Here is an 18140-nt window from a genome sequence, read left to right as displayed (position 1 = left end):
TTTTGAGATGGAGTCTCACTCTGTCTCAGCCTTCTGAGTAGCTGGGATTACAGGCCAATTAATTTTTGCATTTTTAGTAGAGACAGGGTTTCACCATGTTGGCCAGGCTGGTCTCGAACTCCTGATCTCAGGTGATCTGCCTGCTTCAGCCTCCCAAAGTGCTGGGATTACAGGCGTGAGCCACCTTGCCCAACCCAAAATAAATTTAAAACAACGCATGGGTTTGGATTTATGATGGGCCGGATTCCCTGGGCCTCTCATAGTACCCCATGCCAGAGCAAACTGTAGCCCCGAACCATTGCCTGGCCTCTATGCCCGTAGGCTGCTGGCACTGAAATGGGTTGCACAGTAGAAAACAAGAAAAAATAAATTTTATAACTTTGGAATTTAAAATTTTTTATTTTTGAGACAGCCTTGCTCTGTCGCCCAGCCTGAAGTACAGTGCCACAGTAGTAGCTCACTGCAGCCTCAACCTCCTGTGCTCAAGTGATCCTCCTATCTCAGCCTCCTCATTTGCTGTGACTACAAGTGTGCGTCACCATGCCCAGCCTTTTTTTCTTTTTTTTTTTTCCCAATAGTGCTGGGATTACAGGCGTGAGTCACCGCGCGCTGGGCTGGGATGTTTTGAGGATGAAAATAAGTAAGTTTACATAACAAAGCAGTTAAAACCTTTAATGTTGTGTTACAGTTTTCTCTCCTTCACTAGACTGAGATCTGAGGGTTGTGCCTTGCTCACTGGAGCTCTGCCGAATGCAGTGCATGTCTGATGAACATAGTATACTTATGGGCCCTTTCAGATCTAGGGTTTATGAGGACGTAACCAAGGGCCAAGTGTGCGATCACCTCCTACCCCCAACACAAACGGAGATGCCGGGAACCCCTTTTAGGTTTACATCCCCCTTTGGTTCCTTGACATCTCACTTGGCACCTGAGCCTGGAGAACCCGAACTTTCTTCCTCTCCCACCCACCCCACTCACAGGCACGGGTGGGGTGAGGATATAATACTTTATTCACTAACACGGGCCAAGGGAATGTAGTGATGGAGGATGGGCACTGTTTCCAGGGACCCCGGCAGGGGATTCTCCCTGTCTTCCAGTTCCAGGGCAGCCGGGCCTGCAGTCCCCTCAATTTTCCAGACCTGGAGGCCGGCGCAGAAGGAGCCCGGGTTAGTGCAGCCAGGTCGAAGCCCCAGGGCGCCCCTCCGCAGCCCTGCGGGGCTCAGCTACCCTCGCACTCCGGGCAGCGCTCGGTGGCAGTGGCGGCCGTGGCGCCAGGGGGCAGCTTGAAGTCCCTGCCGCAGCCGGCGCAGATATACAGGCGGCGCCGCATGTGCGCGCGTCGGTGGCGAATGAAGTGCGAGCTTAGGCGGAATCGGCGGCCGCACTCGGCGCAGGGGTAGGGCCGCTCGCCTGTGTGCGTGCGCGCATGCTCCGCCAGGTTAGAGCGGTGGCCGAAGCGACGGCCACACACAGCGCAGCGGTGCGGCTTCTCGCCCGTGTGCACGCGCCGGTGCTTGGCCAGCGCCGAGCTCTGGGCGAAGCGCGTGCCGCAGTCGGCGCATGCGTATGGCCGCTCGCCCGTGTGCGTGCGTCGGTGACGCGCCAGGCACGAGCTGCCGCCGAAGGCGCGTCCGCAGTCCGGGCACGCGTACGGCTTCTCGCCCGTGTGCACGCGCAGGTGCTGTGCGTAGTTGGAGCTCTGCGCGAAGCGGCGGCCGCAGTGCGCGCATGCGTACGGCTTCTCGCCCGTGTGCCGCCGCCGGTGCTGCCGCAGGTTCGAGGCGGCCGAGAAGCGCTTGTCGCACTCGGGGCACTCGTAGGGCCGCTCGCCCGTGTGCGTGCGGCCGTGTTTGGTCAGCGCCGACTTCTGCGAGAAGCGCCGCCCGCACTCGGTGCACGCGAAGGGCCGTTCGCCCGTGTGCGTGCGCGCGTGCTTGGCCAGCGTGGAGCGGCGCGCGAAGGCGCGGCCGCAGTCGGGGCACGCGTGGGGACGCGCCGGGTCGGCGGACGGCGCGGGCGCCTCGCCCGGGACCTGCGGGGAGAGGGGGATAGGTCAGCCCTTAGCGGCAGGCCCCGGAGCCAGAGACCTGGGTCTCCACAGGCTGCTCCCTCTGTGAGCCTCAGTTCCCCATCTGTGAAATAGGAAAGGCCACGGTGCTGCCTCCCAGGATGGCTGTGCGCATCCGGTGAGATAATGCGCGTAACGCACACATCACAAAGCCCAGCGGCGTTCTAGCTATTTTTATTAATTCACCCAATATTTACTGAGGGCGTGCAGTGTCCTAGACTGTTCTAGGCATGGGGATTCCGCATTAAATAAAAAGGATTTTAAAAAGTACTGCTTTCAGGAATAATGGATAAGGAATGCTGGTATTGGGGATGCTACAGATTTAAAACAGGGTTGTCAAGACACCTTACCGACATGATAACGTGAACAAAGACTTAAAGGAGGTGACACAGCAGGCTACGTGGATAGCCCTCTCAGGAGCATTGCAGAGGGAACAGCAAGGCGCAGAGGCGGGAGTTGCCTGCTGAGTTCCAGAAATGGCAAGAAAAATTGGTTATAGCAGAATGCATGATGGGGGAAGTCACCGATGTGGTGGTGGAGGACATCGCTTGGCTTATAGGGCCTTGTATTTGTTATATTTGGCTTTTTTTTTTTTTTTTTTTTTTTAAGAGACAGGGTCTTGCTGTGGCCCCGGCTTGGTCCCGAACCTCCTGGCTCAAGCAGTTCCTCCTGACTCAGCCTTCTTAGTAGCTGGGGTTACAGGCACATACCACTGTGCCTGGCTCTGGCTTTTAATATAAAGGAGACAGGGAACTGTAAGAGATGTCAGAGGGCTTTGAGCGGGAAGTGACCATATCCTACACATTAAAAAAGGCTCCCTCAGCCTACTGGGGTTGAAAACCAAATGAAGGAGTTGGAGAGCGCAGAAGCACAAGCCCAGTGAGGAGGCCACTACAGCCACCTGCCAAGATAGTGGCTCAGACCCAGGTGACAGAAGTGGACGGTGGGTGGTGGAGGTGGTGAGAAGTGATTGGCTTCTGAATCTATTTGCAGTGTGAGAGAATAGATTTAATAAAACATTAGATATGAGATGTAAAGAAAAAGAGATCAAAATGACTTCAAGGTTTTTGAGCTTAGCAGCTGCAAAGGTGGAGTTGCCATTTACAGAGATAAGGACGGTGGGAGGAGCAAGTTGAGAGAGGAGATCTGTTTTGGATGGTGTCATGGCTTCTTGACATATCTGGAGCTCAGAAGCGACACCTAGACTGAAGATGTTAACTGAGAAGCTGTCAACCTATAGATGGTTTATAAAGCCTTGAGAATTAGTGGATGAGATCATCCAGGGGATGGGCAGAGAGAACCTAGGGCAGCAAGATGGGGAGAAGCCAGGGAGGGAAGAGAGCAGGAGAGGGGCATCCTGGAAGCCAGGCCAGGACCAAGTCCAGGCTCTTAATCAGCTTTGAATAGCAAACACCTATCATTTTTTAAGCAGTGAAGAAAAAGGCAAGAGTAAAACCCAAATGCTATTCTGAGGTCTGAAACGAAAAATCTGAAAATGAGCCAATTTCACAAGCTCTGGCCTTCTAGAGATAAATATCAGAAAAAGGAAAGAAATGCCTTGTAAGAGGCACGTGAAGGGAAAACATTCTGGACTAAGAGTGAAGAGTATTGAGGGCACACTGCTCCCTTTAGAAAAAAGAATGCTCAAAACCCCAGCAAAACTGATGTCGAGTATCTACTGTGGTCAAGCAATTAATTCATGACCAAATGAAGTACCTGGGACATATTAAGGACAAGAGAGTGTCAGCTTCTCCCATATTTGATCTCCACAAGGTAATTATCATCATCCCCATTTTACAGATGGGGAGACAGGTTAAGAGGGTGACAGCAAGGCCAGGTGCAGCGGCTCACCAGCACTTTGGGAGGCCAAGGCGGGTGGATCACGAGGTCAGGAGATCGAGCCCAAGATGTTGAAACCCTGTCTCTACTAAAAATACAAAAATTAGCTGGGTGTGGTGGCAGATGCCTGTAATCCCAGCTCCTTGGGAGGCTGAGGCAGGGAACTGCTTGAACCGGGGAGGTGGAGGTTGCAGTGAGCTGAGATCGCACCACTGCGCTCCAGCCTGGGTGACAGGGCGAGACTCCATCTCAAAAAAAAAAAAAAAAAGAGAGTGACAGCAGAGAATAGTAGGGCCTTCTCTTTCTGAAGCTGCAAGAGGGCATCTTCAAGGCCTTCAAGATTGTTTGTCAAAAGGTAGTGGCTTTGTGGTAACCAACTCAGAAATTGGAAAACAAGCCAGGCATGGTGGCTCACGCCTGTAATCCCAGCACTTTGGGAGACCGAAGCAGGTGGATCACCTGAGGTCAGGAGTTCAAGACCAGCCTGGCCAACATGGTGAAACCCTGTCTCTATTAAAAATACAAAAATCAGCTGGGTGTGGTGGCTCATGCCTATAATCCCAGCTACTCAGGAGGCTGAGGCAGGAGAATCACTTGAACCCAGGAGGCAGAGGTTGCAGTGAGCTGAGATCATGCCACTGCACTCCAACCTGGGCAACAGAGTGAGACTCCCTCTCAAAAAAAAAAAAAAAGAAAGAAATTATTAGAAAACAGGGCAATTTGGGAAATTAGTGACCAACCAAGGGAAATCTGGTTTAAATAGTATATATACTCATAACAATAGCAACAATCAATAGCAAAGTATTAAGCTTTGACAACACTATGTATGTTATTGTATTAAATCCTCCTGTCACCCGCCTTGAGCTGGGTGTTGTCTCTTTCGATAGCTGAGAAAGCTGAGGCTGAGGGCGATGAAATTCACATGGCTAGTGGGAGCCAGGAAGGACTCAGGGTGCCCATGAGACCATGCCGTTGTTCAGGCTACACTGTTCTGAAGTCATGTGACCAAGATGTGACAGAGGCTGAACTCCAAGTCCCTGGCACACTCCAAGAGGGATTCAAGGTTAAAATACAAGTTGATACTTTAAATGGAGAAACTCCCCACAACATGGCACCATCTGAATTCAAGGTCACATTTTCCAGTCTTGCCCTGGTTTTGAAACCTGTTGGTTTATTTCAATACATCAGCCACTGTGGAGAGAACTTGTCTCATCATATCTACGTTTTTCTGGCCCGTTTTTCCTTGGCACCCTCTTTAAGGTGACTTTGGACAGCCTGAGGGCTTCCTCATGCTGGGATCACTGACTTCTGAAAAAGAAATTCTCCACACAAGCATTGTTGATGTCTCCAGCCCAGGAGAAGGGGCCTTGGGTGCCCGAGGAAAAATCTTGGTAAGAGGAGCTGAATCCAGCTCATTAAGATCCTCCTCTGCCCCAGTGTCCTGAGAAAGGCCAGGTAGGCTAAGTGAGATCAACTTCCCAGTATGAGGCCAGGTGCAGTGACTCACACCTGTAATCTCAGCACTTCGGGAGGCCAAGGAAGGAGGATTACATGAAGCCAGGAGTTGGACACCAGCCTGGGCAACACAGTTAGACCTCATCTCTACAAAAAGTGAAAAATTAGCCAGGTGTGGTGAGGTGCACAAGTAGTTGTAGTCCCAACTGCTTGGTAGCCTGAGGAAGGAGGATCACTTGAGCTCAGGCTGCAGTGAGCTACGATCACGTGCCACTGCACTCCAGCTTGGGTGACAGAGTGAGATCGTGTCTCTAAAAAAAGAAAGAAAAAAAAAAAAAATTTCCCAGCATGAGGTATGAGGTGGTATGTGGGCAAACTTTAAAAAAGTCTCATTATAATTGTTATGCATTTATTTTCACAAATACTAAAAAACAAGAGATCACATGAAACCCACAGGTTCATCAGTACTATTGTTTAGATGAAGGTAAATTTATTTAACAAAACAATGTGAATCTATTTGAAGAAAAGGATTAATAAATAATATGAGTACAACATATGAACAATACACATGTGACTGAAACTTGGCAAATACCAGACTAGGTGATCATTAATGACCCAAGTGTGTCTTAAATTCTACAACTATTAGATTTAAAAATTAGAATAAATGGTATTTGCACTATAACAAGAGGTTACTGTGGATATACAATGTAGTGTAATAATGTAATAATCCAGGTATTAGAAGTTAGTGATTTTTGTCTTCCTGCTTAAATTTTTTTTAACCAGGGCAAACATCCCAGTTTCTTCCTTAGCCATTATTTCTCTAATTAATACAATAACTCCCACTTGTTGGGCACTCACCATGTGCCAGGAACTGTGCTAAGTGCTTTTTACCAGTACTCTCTTTCTAAATTCTCACCATGACTTCGGTTAGGTGCCTTAGCCCTGTTTTATATATAAGGAAATAAGACTCAGAAGTTAAGTGAGTACACAAGGCTATACAGCTAATAAATGGCAGAGCCAGGGTTTGAACTGAAGTTACTCATTTTCCAGAACACCTATTCTCTTAACCATGATGCAATCCTTTTTAAATTCTCTCTTTTTTAAGAAAAGGTCTCACTGTGTCACCCAGGCTGGATGCAGTGGCATGGTCATGGCTCACTGCAGTCTTGGGCTCACTGCAGCCTTGACCTCCCAGGCTTAAGCAATCCTCCTGACTCAACCCCCCAAATAGGTGGGGCTACAGGGGCATGCCACCACACCCGGCTAATTTTTGTATTTTAGTAGAGACGGGGTTTTGCCATGTTGCCCAGGCTGGTCTCAAACTCCTGAGCTCAATCAGTCCTCCTGCCTCGGCCTCCAAAAGTGCTGGGATTACAGGCAAGAGCCATCGTGCCCAGCCTCCATGATGCAATTCTAATCTCACTGACTAGAGTTTGAGGCCACTTATGCAGCTTGTCTCTTTCCCGTGGCCCCTTTTTGTGGTCACAGTCTTCCTTCTTTTTGGTACAAACTGTTAAACACAATCCCTGTCCTCTAGTTCCTTGCTGGAGGATATATGGTCCACAGACCAGCAACATCAGCATCACTGGGAACTTTTTAGAAATGCAGAATCTCAAATCCCACTCCAGATTTTACTGAATTAAAATCCTCATTTTAACGAGACCCCTGGGTGATCTGTATGCATGTTAAAAATTAAGAAACTGATCTAGAAGAGAAAAGAGCTACTCCTGGAGAAAGCAGGGAGCAAAGGTGAAGAGGGGCTTTGCAGGCTGAGACCACAAGGAGGGATGGGATAGGTGTCGAGGGGATGAAGCCAGAATGGCATGAGGTCTGATGGTGAAGAGCTTTGAATGCCAAGTTTAGCAGCTGAGACTTCACCCTGAGGGAAGCAGAAAACCACTCAAGGGTTCAAGCCAGGGAAAGATAGGTTTGTATGTGCATGGAGCCCTCTGAGAAAATCTTTCTAAAAGACAGATTGGGTTTTGATGGCAGAGGGAGAATACTCCAGCCCCTGCATGCAGCGTAATTAAGGCTCTTCTGGACAGTGACTGGCCACAGGACTGGCAATAGCTAGGACTCACTGAATGTCACCACTGGAAGGCGCTTTCGAGGTCACCATTTCATAGATGGAGAAATGAGGCTCAGGAAGGCCCACAGCAAGCTGACGATCAAGCGCTCTTCTGGGCACCGTGCTAACAGTTCATGGGATATGTGTGCATAATCCTCGATTTCACCCATCTCCTCCAAATCCAGTCACCCTGATGACACTTCTCAGACAGGCATTCAAGGGTCTTTTTCTATTACCCCATTTTACAGATGTGAAAGCCAAAGAAAAGCTGGTCAATGGTGGAGTTAGAACCACTGCGTGATACCATTAACAATCTGGCCCTATGTGCCTTTTATGAGTAGCCATGCCAAACCTTCACTGCACATAGCCCTTGGCTCTAGCCAAGTTCCTAAATGGCACCTTTTCCTCGTCATTGCTGTTACTACCTTAGAGCAGGCCCTACCTGGCCTGGTCTCCCTATAGCAGCCAATAATTCTTCTAAACAGAAAATCCAATCATGTTCCTCCTCTGATTTTTTTTTTTTTTTTTTTTTTTTAGACAGAATCTTGCTCTATTGCCCAGGCTGGAGTACAGTGTGCAATCTCAGCTCACTGCAATCTCCACGTCCTGGATTCAAGTGATTCTCCTGCCTCAGCCTCCCGAGTAGCTGGGACTGCAAGCACATGCCACCACACCCAGCTAATTTTTGTATTTTTAGTAGAGATGGGGTTTCGCCATGTTGGCCAGGCTGGTCTCAAATTCCTGACCTTAGCCTCCCAAAGTGCTGGGATTACACACATGAGCCACCATGCCTGGCCTGTTTTTGTTTTTTGACACAGGGTCTCTCTCTGTTGCCCAGGCTGGAGTACAGTGGTGCAGTCATGGCTCACTGCAGCCTTGAACTCCTGGGCTCATTCAGCCTCCAGAGTAGCTAGGACTACAGCCACCATGCCCAGCTAATTAAAAAAAAATTTTTGTAGAGATGAGGTCTCCCTTTGTTGCCCAGGGAAGTCTCGAACTCCTAGGCTCAAGTGATGCTCTCGCCTTGGCTTTCTAAAGTCCTGGGATTACAGGCGTTAGCCACCACGTCTGGCTCTTCCCATGATTTAAGGCCTCTGATGTTGCCACAGAACCTAACACAGTACGTCCTGCCCTAGCTTTCAAGGCCCCTCTGTCCCCCAACTGCCTTTCCAGTCTCATTTCCTCTGAGTCTTTGCTTTTGCTGTTTCCTTCTCCTGGAATGCACTTCACCCTCCTCCATGTGCCAAACCCCCACAAAGCCTTCAAGGCCCAAGTCAGAAATTATCTCCTCTGGGAAGCCTTCCCCACTGCCTTGAGTCGTTTGCCTTCAATCCTCTGTGCCCCCACATTCACTTCCCTGATCAACCCCAGTTCTCATGGTTCAGCCCAGGCCTTTGATAAAAATGAGTTGAGCAAGGCGTGGTAGCTCACGCCTGTAATCCCAGCACTTTGGGAGGCTGAGGTGGGCGGATCACGAGGTCAGGAGTTCAAGACCAGCCTGACCAATATGGTGAAACCCCATCTCTACTAAAAATACAAAAATTAGCTGGGCATGGTAGCTTGCACCTGTAATCCCAGCTACTCAGGAGGCTGAGGCAGGAGAATTGCTTGAACTCGGTAGGTGGAAGTTGCAGTGACCCAAGATTGCACCACCACACTCCAGCCTGGGCGACAGAGTGAGACTCCGTTTAAAAAAAAAAAAAAAAGCTGAAAAATCTCCAGAAGGATGACCTTGCCCAAGGTCCCGAGCTTTGGGGAGAAGAATAAATGTCACAGCAACTATCTCCATGTTTATTATGTGCCAGACACAGTTCTAACTCTGTGCATGTGTTGACTCATTCATTCCTCACAACTCCAAGATGTAGGTGCTGTTATAATTTCCCTTTTACAAATGAGGAAACTGAGGCATGAAGCAGTTAGGAAACTTGCCCAAGGTCACACAGTGGGTAAGTGATGGAGCTGGAAGTCCACCCTAAGCTCTGGAGCCTGTGTTTGTAACTTAGAGGCCAAAGGTGGAGATCAGGCAATCGCAGGGCTGGAAGAGGCAGGCAGAGCTGGATAATGGGCCAAGGGGTCCCGCAACAAACAGAACCAGATAGTTATTAGACTGGAAGAGGAGGCCTGAGGAGCTTGTCCCCTCCCCCAGCACCCACCACGCCCACTAGGGGGCAGCAGAGCATTCTTTCCCTAGGAACTGGCTCCTGGGCAGGAAGAATCAGAGCCCGGGCCCCTGCAAACTGAGTCCCCTGGAGCCAAGCCCTCTGCTGGCACTCAGGGCTGCTCCGGCTGTGGGCAGACAGAGTCCTCTGGGGTTCTGACAAGTGGAAACATATCTGGTGGCAGTTAGCGTCTCCAGAGGGGAAATTTAACTCATATTCTGATCTCAAAACCTTCAAATACCCTGAGAATAAAAGGTAGACTCCCTGTGTGGCCTGCCAACCACTCCCCATCATCCACACTACTGCATGACCAAACCACTCACCCTCACTGGGGCAGTGCACTACTCACTCGTCTGAGCCTCTACAAGGGCCATTTCTGGCGGGATGTGGTGGCTCACACCTAGCTGAGGTGGGAGGATCACCTGAGCTCAGGAGTTTGAGACCAGTCTGGCCAACATGGCAAAACCCCAACTCTACTAAAAATACAAAAAATTAGCCAGGCGTTGGTGGCACATGCCTGTAATCCCAGGTATTTGGGAGGCTGAGGCAGGAGAATCACTTGAGGTGGAGGTTGCAGTGAGCCAAGATCGCACCACTGCACTCCAGCCTGGGCGACAGAGCGAAACTCTGTCTCAAAACAAAACAAAAAAAATTAGCCAGGTGTAGTGGTGCATGCCTGTAGTCCCAGCTACTGGAGAGGCTCAGGAGGGAGGATCACCTGAGCCCGGGAAGTCAAAGCTGCAGTGAGCTGTACTGCACTCCAGCCTGGGTGACTGAATGAGACCTTGTCTCAAACAATAACAGCAATAATAATAAAAAGGCTATTTCCTCTGCCTGGGTCCATCACCCCACTTCCGCCCCCAGACTCCTACTGGTTTCACATAAGCCATCCTTTTACTAACTTTGAGACCTGTGGCCAGTTACCAAACTGCCCTGGGCCTCAGTCTCCTCATTTGTAAAATGGAATAAATGCTCCAACATCATAGAATCGAGGTGCTTAGAACAGGGCCTGGCACATAGAAAATGCTAGGCAAGGGTTAGCTATTGTTACTGTTGCTGTTGAACTAACCTGTCCTTTCCCCCACCTCTAAATCTAAGTTCCCACTTCTAGGCTTCATCATCTCCCTGTACCTGCAACCATCACGCCGGATTCTAACTGTGTGGTTACCCTTCAGTCTAACATCAAGCTCCATGGGGGATCCAAGGACGGAGTTTAATCTCCTGCACCCAGCAGGAAGCCTGGCACAGTAGGCGTGACTGTATGATGGAAGCCCAGGCAGTGGGGCAGAAGTATGGGCCAACCCTGAGGTTCTAGATCTGAGATTCTGGGAAAAGTAGGGGCAAGATCCCTGGCTTCTATCTGAGGGAGGCTGGGCCTGGACCAGGTTTGAGGACAGTGGGCCCCAGGGTGTGTGTGACACATACCTCCTTGTTGTCCATGGGGATCTTGAGTTTCACCACCTCATACTTCTCCTCACCCTCATCCTCCTCACCCTTCACCAGCAGCACCATCTCCTCCTGCATCTCTTCCTCCTCCTCCTCCTCTGCCTGCTGTTCGCCAGGCATCTTGGTGTCCTGAGGCGGGGAGCTGGATCAGAAGCTCAGGACCCGCCCCCCCCCCCCCGCCCGACCGTGGCCCTGGCCCAGCAAGGCGGTGCAGCCGTGGCTTCTCCCGCCCTGCCCTGGTCTCCGAATCTGGTCCTCTCCCGTCCACCCCAGCCCGGCCCCACGCTCTGGCACAGCCCCGGGACCAGCTCATCCCGGCATTCAAGGCCCTGAACAGTTCGAATCTCCAGCCCCCGCAAGTCGCCACCATCCTTGCGCTGAGTCACTCCCCAGGGCCCGGGTCGGCGACCTGGAGCTCTGGGGCATGGGCTGGAGGCGGGATCGTAGCGGAAACCCTGGGGAGGAGGTGCGCACTCACCAGCCGAAGGTTCCGCGCTTGCGGTGCCCCAGGCCTGGGCGCCGGGCGGTTGGGCACTGAGAGAGGCCGCGGCTCCGGGGGCGGGGAGAGGGCGGGGCCGCAGGGGCGGCCGGTCATTGGTCCGAACATATGGCCCCACCCCCTGGGGCGGAGCCCTAAAGGACCCAGGAGTCCGGCCCAAACGGCTCCGAGAGGGCGGCGAGCTCAGACCTGGCGTGGCGTCCCCTGCAGTCCCGCGACTCCCAAGTACCTGGAGCCGCCCCAGCGCCCGGCGTTCAAGGTCCTCGCAGCCGAGTTCCAACCTACCCTCGCGGCCGGTCTCCTGGGGCGGGCTCGGAGGTCTCCGCTGCGCCCAGCGCCTTTGCTCCGCCCGAACTAGGCCACGTGCGCTCCCTCCCCGGCCTGGGCCTCTCGCTGGCGCCTCGCCTGGAGGGCGGACCCTGCTGCCTCCTCACTTCTTCCATTCCCTCTTTCTATCTCCTCTGCCGTCTTTTCTCCTTCTTTCTCGGCGTCGCCTATTCCGCTGGCCTCTGGGATATCTTGCTCCTTGAATACATCCTAACCAAATCAACATCCACCCAAGCTACCGCTGTCGTGTCATGCGTGGGGTGCTTACCATGCGCCAGCGCTGTTCAGCGTCTTAACACACCTGGTCTCATTTGATCGGCACAGCGATGGGTCCTGATCCATTTTACAGATTAGCTCACTGAAGTTCAGGGAGGTAAACTGATCTGCCTAAGTTACACAGTAAAGATGTCATAGCATCGCTGACAACCAGAAGCCTAGGTGGACAACAGCCCAAAGCTAAATCCAGTCCACAGGGGTACCTTGTTTGGGCCTTAGGGTATTTTTACTTTAAAAAAAAATCGTTTCGGCCGTGCGCGGTGGCTCACGCCTGTAATCCCAGCACTTTGGGAGGCCGAGGCGGGCGGATCACGAGGTCAGGAGATCGAGACCATCCTGGCTAACACGGTGAAACCCCGTCTCTACTAAACAAAATACAAAAAATTAGCCGGGCGTGGTGGCGGGCGCCTGTAGTCCCAGCTACTTAGGAGGCTGAGGCAGGAGAATGGCGTGAAGCTGGGAGGCTGAGCTTGCAGTGAGCCGAGATCTCACTAATGCACTCCAGCCTGGGCAACAGAGCGAGACTCCGTCTCAAAAAAAAAAAAATCGGCCGGGCGCGGTGGCTCAAGCCTGTAATCCCAGCACTTTGGGAGGCCGAGACGGGCGGATCACGAGGTCAGGAGATCGAGACCATCCTGGCTAACACGGTGAAACCCCGTCTCTACTAAAAAAAATACAAAAAACTAGCCGGGCGCGGTGGCGGGCGCCTGTAGTCCCAGCTACTCCGGAGGCTGAGGCAGGAGAATGGCGTGAACCCGGGAGGCGGAGCTTGCAGTGAGCTGAGATCCGGCCACTGCACTCCAGCCTGGGCGGCAGAGCGAGACTCCGTCTCAAAAAAAAAAAAAAAAAAAAATCATTTTCAAGGCCGGGCGCGGTGGTTCATGCCTGTAATCCCAGCGTTTTGGGAGGCGGAGGCCGGTGGATCACTTGAGGTCAGGATTTCGAGACCAGCCTGACCAACATGGTGAAATCCCGTCTATACTAAAAAGACAAAAATTAGCCCAGCGTGGTGGTGCACGCCTGTAATCCCAGCTACTCCAGAGGCTGAGGCATGAGAATCACTTGAACTCGGGAGGCAGTGGTTACAGTGAGCCGAGATCGCGCCATTGCACTCCAACCTGGGCAATAAGATCGAAACTCTGTCTCAAGAAAAAAAAAATAAATTGGAATATTTAATATAAAAATATATTTTATATGAAAATATACAAATTCCGCTTCCTTTGAAAAATAGCCACTTCGCTTGAAAAAGCAGATATTAGCCGGGCGAGGTGGCTCACGCCTGTAATCCCAGCATTTGGGAGGCAGAGACGGGCGGATCACAAGGTCAGGAGATCAAGACCATCCTGGCTAACACGGTGAAACCTCCGTCTCTACTAAAAATACAAAAAAATTAGCCAAGCGTAGTGGCGGGCGCCTATAGTCCCAGCTACTGGGGAGGCTGAGGCAGGAGGATGGCGTGAACCCGGGAGGTGGAGCTTGCAGTGAGCTGTGATCGCGCCACTGCACTCCAGCCTGGGTGACTGAGTGAGTCTCTGTCTCAAAAAATAAAAATAAATTAAATTAAATTTAAAAAGGAAAAAGCAGATATGCAAGTCTCCCATTTTATGAATGGGGCAACTAAGATTCAGAAATCATGAAGGAAAAGAGAAATAACATTCAATAAGTGCTTACAAGTCCTATGTTGTCTCTTTACAACAGCCTTGTTGGGATCAATAATATCTCCATTGGACAAAAGAGGAAACTGAAGCTTAGAGAAGTTGAGTAATTTGCTCAAAGTCACACAGCTGGCAAGCAGCAGATGCAAAGCTTGTGCTCTTCTATTGCACCAAATTACCTCTCAGGAATTAAGTTATAAAGTTGGCTCTTTCGCAGAGCTGGGAAAAGGAATCAAATGCCTGGATACTCACACATGATCCCCAAAAGCCACTTTATTGTGTTCATTCTCTGAGTATTTTTTTTTTTTTTTTTTTTTGAGATGGAGTCTTGCTCTGTCACCCAGGTTGGAGTGCAATGGCACAGTCTAGGCTCACTGCAACGTCCGCTTCCCAGGCTCAAGTGATTCTCCTGCCTCAGCTTCCCAAGTAGGTGGGATTACAGGCACACACCACCACACCCGGCTATTTTTGTATATTTTGTAGAGACAGGGTTTCACCATGTTGGCCAGGCTGGTCTCAAACCCCGACCTCGTGATCCACCCGCCTCGGCCTCCCAAAGTGCTGGAATTAAAGGCTTGAGCCACTACACCCAGCCTCTCTGAGTATTTATTGAGTCCTATGTACCTGTCACCATTCTAGGTATGGGAGATGTAGTAGTGAACAAAACATAAAAATCTTGGCTCTTGTGGCACTACTAAGGGTGCAAAAAAAATGTAAACATGTAAATAAGGAAGATAATATCAGATAATAATAGGTACAACGAGGGAAATCTGACAAGATGATCCAACAGGGAGCGGCTATGGTAACAGGGGCAGGCAGGGAAGGCGTCTCAGGATACAATTTTTTTTTTTTTTTTTGAGATGGAGTCTCACTCTGTCACCTAGGTTGGAGTGCAGTGGCACGATCTTGACTCAATTGCAACCTCCACCTCCCAAGTTCAAGGGATTCTCCTGCCTCAGCCTCCGAGTAGCTGAGATTACAGGTGTGCACCACCACACTCAACTAATTTTTTTATATTTTTGGTAGAGACAGGGTTTCTCCATGTTGGCCAGGCTGGTCTTGAACTCCTGACCTCAAGTGATCCACCTGCCTTGGCCTCCCAAAGTGCTGGGATTACAGGCGTGAGCCACTGTGCCCAGCCTGGATACAATATTTTGTTTGTTTGTTTGTTTGAGACGGAGTCTCCAACTGTCGCCCTGGCTGGTGTACAGTGGCGGGATCTTGGCTCGCTGCAACCTCCGCCTCCCGGGTTCAAGTAATTCTCCTGCCTCAGCCTCCCGAGTAGCTAGGATTACAGGCACCTGCCACCACGCCTGGCTAATTTTTTGTATTTTCAGTAGAGACAGGGGTTTCACTATGTGAGCCAGGCTGGTCTCAAACTCCTGACCTCAAGTGATCCACCCGCTTCGGCCTCCCAAAGTGCTGGGATTATAGGTGTGAGCCACCGCATCTGGCCTGGATACAATATTTGAGATGAACCTTTAATGATGAGAAAGGGTTAGCCATTTGAAAATCTGGAAGACTAGTGTTTGAGACTGAACTGCAGAGGCCTTGGAGAAGAATCTTGGTGTGTTTGAGGAATAGGAAGAAGGCTTGTGTTGCTGGATCTGAGCATCCAAAGAAATGAACAAGGGGAAATGCAGCAGGGGAGATGGAGGAGAGGTAGGCAGGGGGTAAACTTGGCCAGAACCCAACCTCTAGCGAAAGCAATGCATCTCACCCTGATTAAAAGAGAATCAGTGAGGAGACTCAGCCAGGAGCCTGTCTCTGGCAGTGAAAGCCCTACTGGAAGGAGCCTCCTGCTATTTTAAACAGGAACTTGGAAAAAGAAGGTAAAGGGCTCCATTGATGTGCCCTGCAATCATGTACAGGTATCTACTTGCAATACGATCTAGTTCATGTTCTTGAGGATCTCATAGTCTAGTAAAGAAGTTTTTGGGCCACACGCGGTGGTCATGCCTATAATCCCAGCACTTTGGGAGGCCGAGGCAGGTGGATCACCTGAGGTCAGGAGTTCGAGACCAGCCTGGCCAACATAGTGAAACCCCATCTCTACTAAAAATACAAAAATTAGCCGAGCGTAGTGGCGCATGTCTATAGTCCCAGCTACTTGGGAGGCTGAGCAGGAGAATCGCTTAAACTCTGTCTCAAAAAAAAACAAAAAGAAGTATTTGGGGCTGGGAGCAATGGCCCATACCTGTAATACCAACGCTTTGGGAGTCCAAGGCAAGTAGTCACTTGAGGTCAGGAGTTCAAGACCAGTCTGGCCAACATGGTGAAACCCTGTCTTTACTAAAAATACAAAAATTAGCTGGGCATAGTGGCACATGCCTGTAATCCCAGATACTCGGGAGGCTGAGGCATGAGAATCGCTTGAACCCAGGAGGTGGAGGTTGCAGTGAGCTGAGATTGTGCCACTGCACTCCAGCCTGGGCAACAGAGCAAGACCCTGTCTTAAAAAAAAAAAAAAAAGAAGGAGAAGGAGAAAGAGAAGCTTGTGGGCGGGACACAGTGGCTCTCACCTGTAATCGTAGCACTTTGGGAGGTTGAGGCAGGTGGATTGCTTGAGCTCAGGAGTTGGAGACCAGCCTGGGAAATGTGGTGAAACCCCATTTCTACAAAAATCACCAAAAAAAAAAAAAAAATTAGCTGAGCATAATGGTGCACATGCCTGTAGTCCCAGATACCTGTGTGGCTGAGGAAGGAGGAGCACTTGAATCAGGGAGGTCGAGGCTGCAGTGAGCCGATATTGCATGCTGCACTCCAGCCTGGGTGACAAAGTGAGACCCTGTCTCAGAAAATAAAAAAATTTAAAAAAAGAAGCTTCTGATTTAAAAAATACATATAAATATACAGTATGAGTGATATATGAAAAGGACAATAGGGTGTTCTGGCAGGAGAAGAGTGGGGTAAGTGAACAACTCCTTTGCGGGTATTAGGTATTTGGTGCAGGTCTCACTGAGAAGGTAACTGTGAAGAACCTTGAAAGATGAGTGGGTGTCAGGTGTAGTGATGCACACCTATGGTCCTAGCTACTTAGGAGGCTGAGGCAGGAGGACTGCTGGAGCCCAGGGGTTCAATGCTATAGTGCACTATGTTTGTGCCTGTGAATAGCTACTGTATTCCAGCCTGGGCAATATAGTGAGACCCCATCTCTAAAAAAACAAACAAACAAACAAAAACTAAAGATGAGTGGGAGTTTGCCAGATTGGCCAGGAGGCAGTAGGTTGTGGAAATATATATATATATATATGTTTTTTTGTTTGTTTGTTTGTTTGTTTTGATACAGGGTCTCACTCTGTCCCCCAGGCTGGAGTGCAGTGTGCAGTCACAGCTCACTGCAACCTCCACCTCCCAGGCTCAAGCGATCCTCCTGCCTCAGCCTCCCGAGTAGCTGGGACTACAGTATTTTTTGGTGGTGGCAGGAGTCGTTTTTGTTTTTGGGAGACAGGATCTCGCTCTTTTGCCCAGGATGGAGTGCATTGGAGTGATCATGGCTCACTGCAGCCTCAACTTCCTGGGCCCAAGCGATCCTCCCACCTCAGCCTCTTGAGTTGCTGGGACTACAGGTGCGTTCCACCTAATTTTTGTATTTTTTGTAGAGATGTCTAACTATGTTGCCCAGTCTGGTCTCGAACTCCTGGCCTCCTGCCTCAACCTCCCAAAATGCTGGGATGACAGAGCTGAGCCACCGCACCTGGCATGGAGAGGCCTTTGGATCACAGAGGATTCTCTCCCGCTCATAGGTTTGCTGGACATTTCTCACCTCACTTGTAATTATTTGTTCAATGTCTATCTCCCGCATAAAAACAGGTCAGGGACTTTGTCTTTATCTTTCTATCTCAGTACACAGCACACAACAGGTGCAGCTGTTGAGTGAGTAACTTATTACCCTCAAGAAGCTCTTCATGTGTTAGGTGCTCAGAGAGGGGGGTTGCTCAGAGAAGGGGATTCTAACTAACCCAGGCTGGAGGGTCAGAGTAGGCTTCTTGGAGGAAGTAGTGCTTGAGGTGTTTTGACAGAGGAGATTAACAAGAGGTGGGTAGTGGTGGAGGAGCATTCCAAGTAAAGGAAACCACATTTAAGGAGCCCAGGGCTGAAACTACACAAGTGGAAGGGCTTGAGTGCCAATGAAAGGCTTTAGGGACAGCATGTAGAGGTGATCCAGTGGGGTTTTAATGGGGGAGTGACATGGCCAGATGTAATTTTAGAAAGCAGGCCAGGCACGGTGGCTCATGCCTATAAATCCCAGCACTTTGGGAGGCAGAGGCAGGCAGATCACCTGAGGTCAGGAGCTCGAGACCAGCCTGGCCAACATGGTGAAATCCCACCCCTACTAAAAATAAAA

General features: G+C 50.4%; 1 protein-coding gene, 1 long non-coding RNA gene and 1 other non-coding gene across 5 annotated transcripts; 1 reads left to right on the top strand and 2 right to left on the bottom strand.

The window, feature by feature from the left end:
- Window positions 1–215: 215 nt before the first annotated feature.
- On the top strand, window positions 216–351 carry LOC114674506 (small nucleolar RNA SNORA42/SNORA80 family). Its single transcript, XR_003725659.1, has one exon. It is a non-coding gene; the product is annotated as a small nucleolar RNA SNORA42/SNORA80 family (small nucleolar RNA).
- A 294-nt stretch (window positions 352–645) lies between these two features.
- Window positions 646–12112, bottom strand: ZNF771 (zinc finger protein 771). Of its 3 annotated transcripts, none has more exons than XM_028840929.2 (3): window positions 11820–12112; window positions 11015–11164; window positions 646–2032 (listed from the first exon to the last, which is right to left on the bottom strand). In XM_028840929.2, the coding sequence occupies exons 2-3, from the start codon at window positions 11153–11155 to the stop codon at window positions 1220–1222; spliced, it is 954 nt and encodes a 317-aa protein (XP_028696762.1). In that variant the 5' UTR covers window positions 11156–11164; window positions 11820–12112; the 3' UTR covers window positions 646–1219. The 3 variants fall into 3 exon arrangements, with proteins under 3 accessions (XP_028696762.1, XP_028696761.2, XP_001100716.3); XM_028840928.2 differs by having other exon boundaries at window positions 11764–12042; XM_001100716.5 differs by lacking the exon at window positions 11820–12112 and adding an exon at window positions 11514–11571.
- Window positions 4128–8059, bottom strand: LOC144337978 (uncharacterized). Its single transcript, XR_013411684.1, has 2 exons — window positions 6686–8059; window positions 4128–5483 (listed from the first exon to the last, which is right to left on the bottom strand). It is a non-coding gene; the product is annotated as an uncharacterized LOC144337978 (long non-coding RNA).
- Window positions 12113–18140: the final 6028 nt, after the last annotated feature.

This window comes from Macaca mulatta, chromosome 20 (genome assembly GCF_049350105.2).
Source record: "Macaca mulatta isolate MMU2019108-1 chromosome 20, T2T-MMU8v2.0, whole genome shotgun sequence".
Lineage (NCBI taxonomy): Eukaryota > Metazoa > Chordata > Mammalia > Primates > Cercopithecidae > Macaca > Macaca mulatta.
The sequence above is the reverse complement of the archived record's forward strand: the minus strand, read 5'-3'. Positions and strand labels throughout refer to the sequence as shown.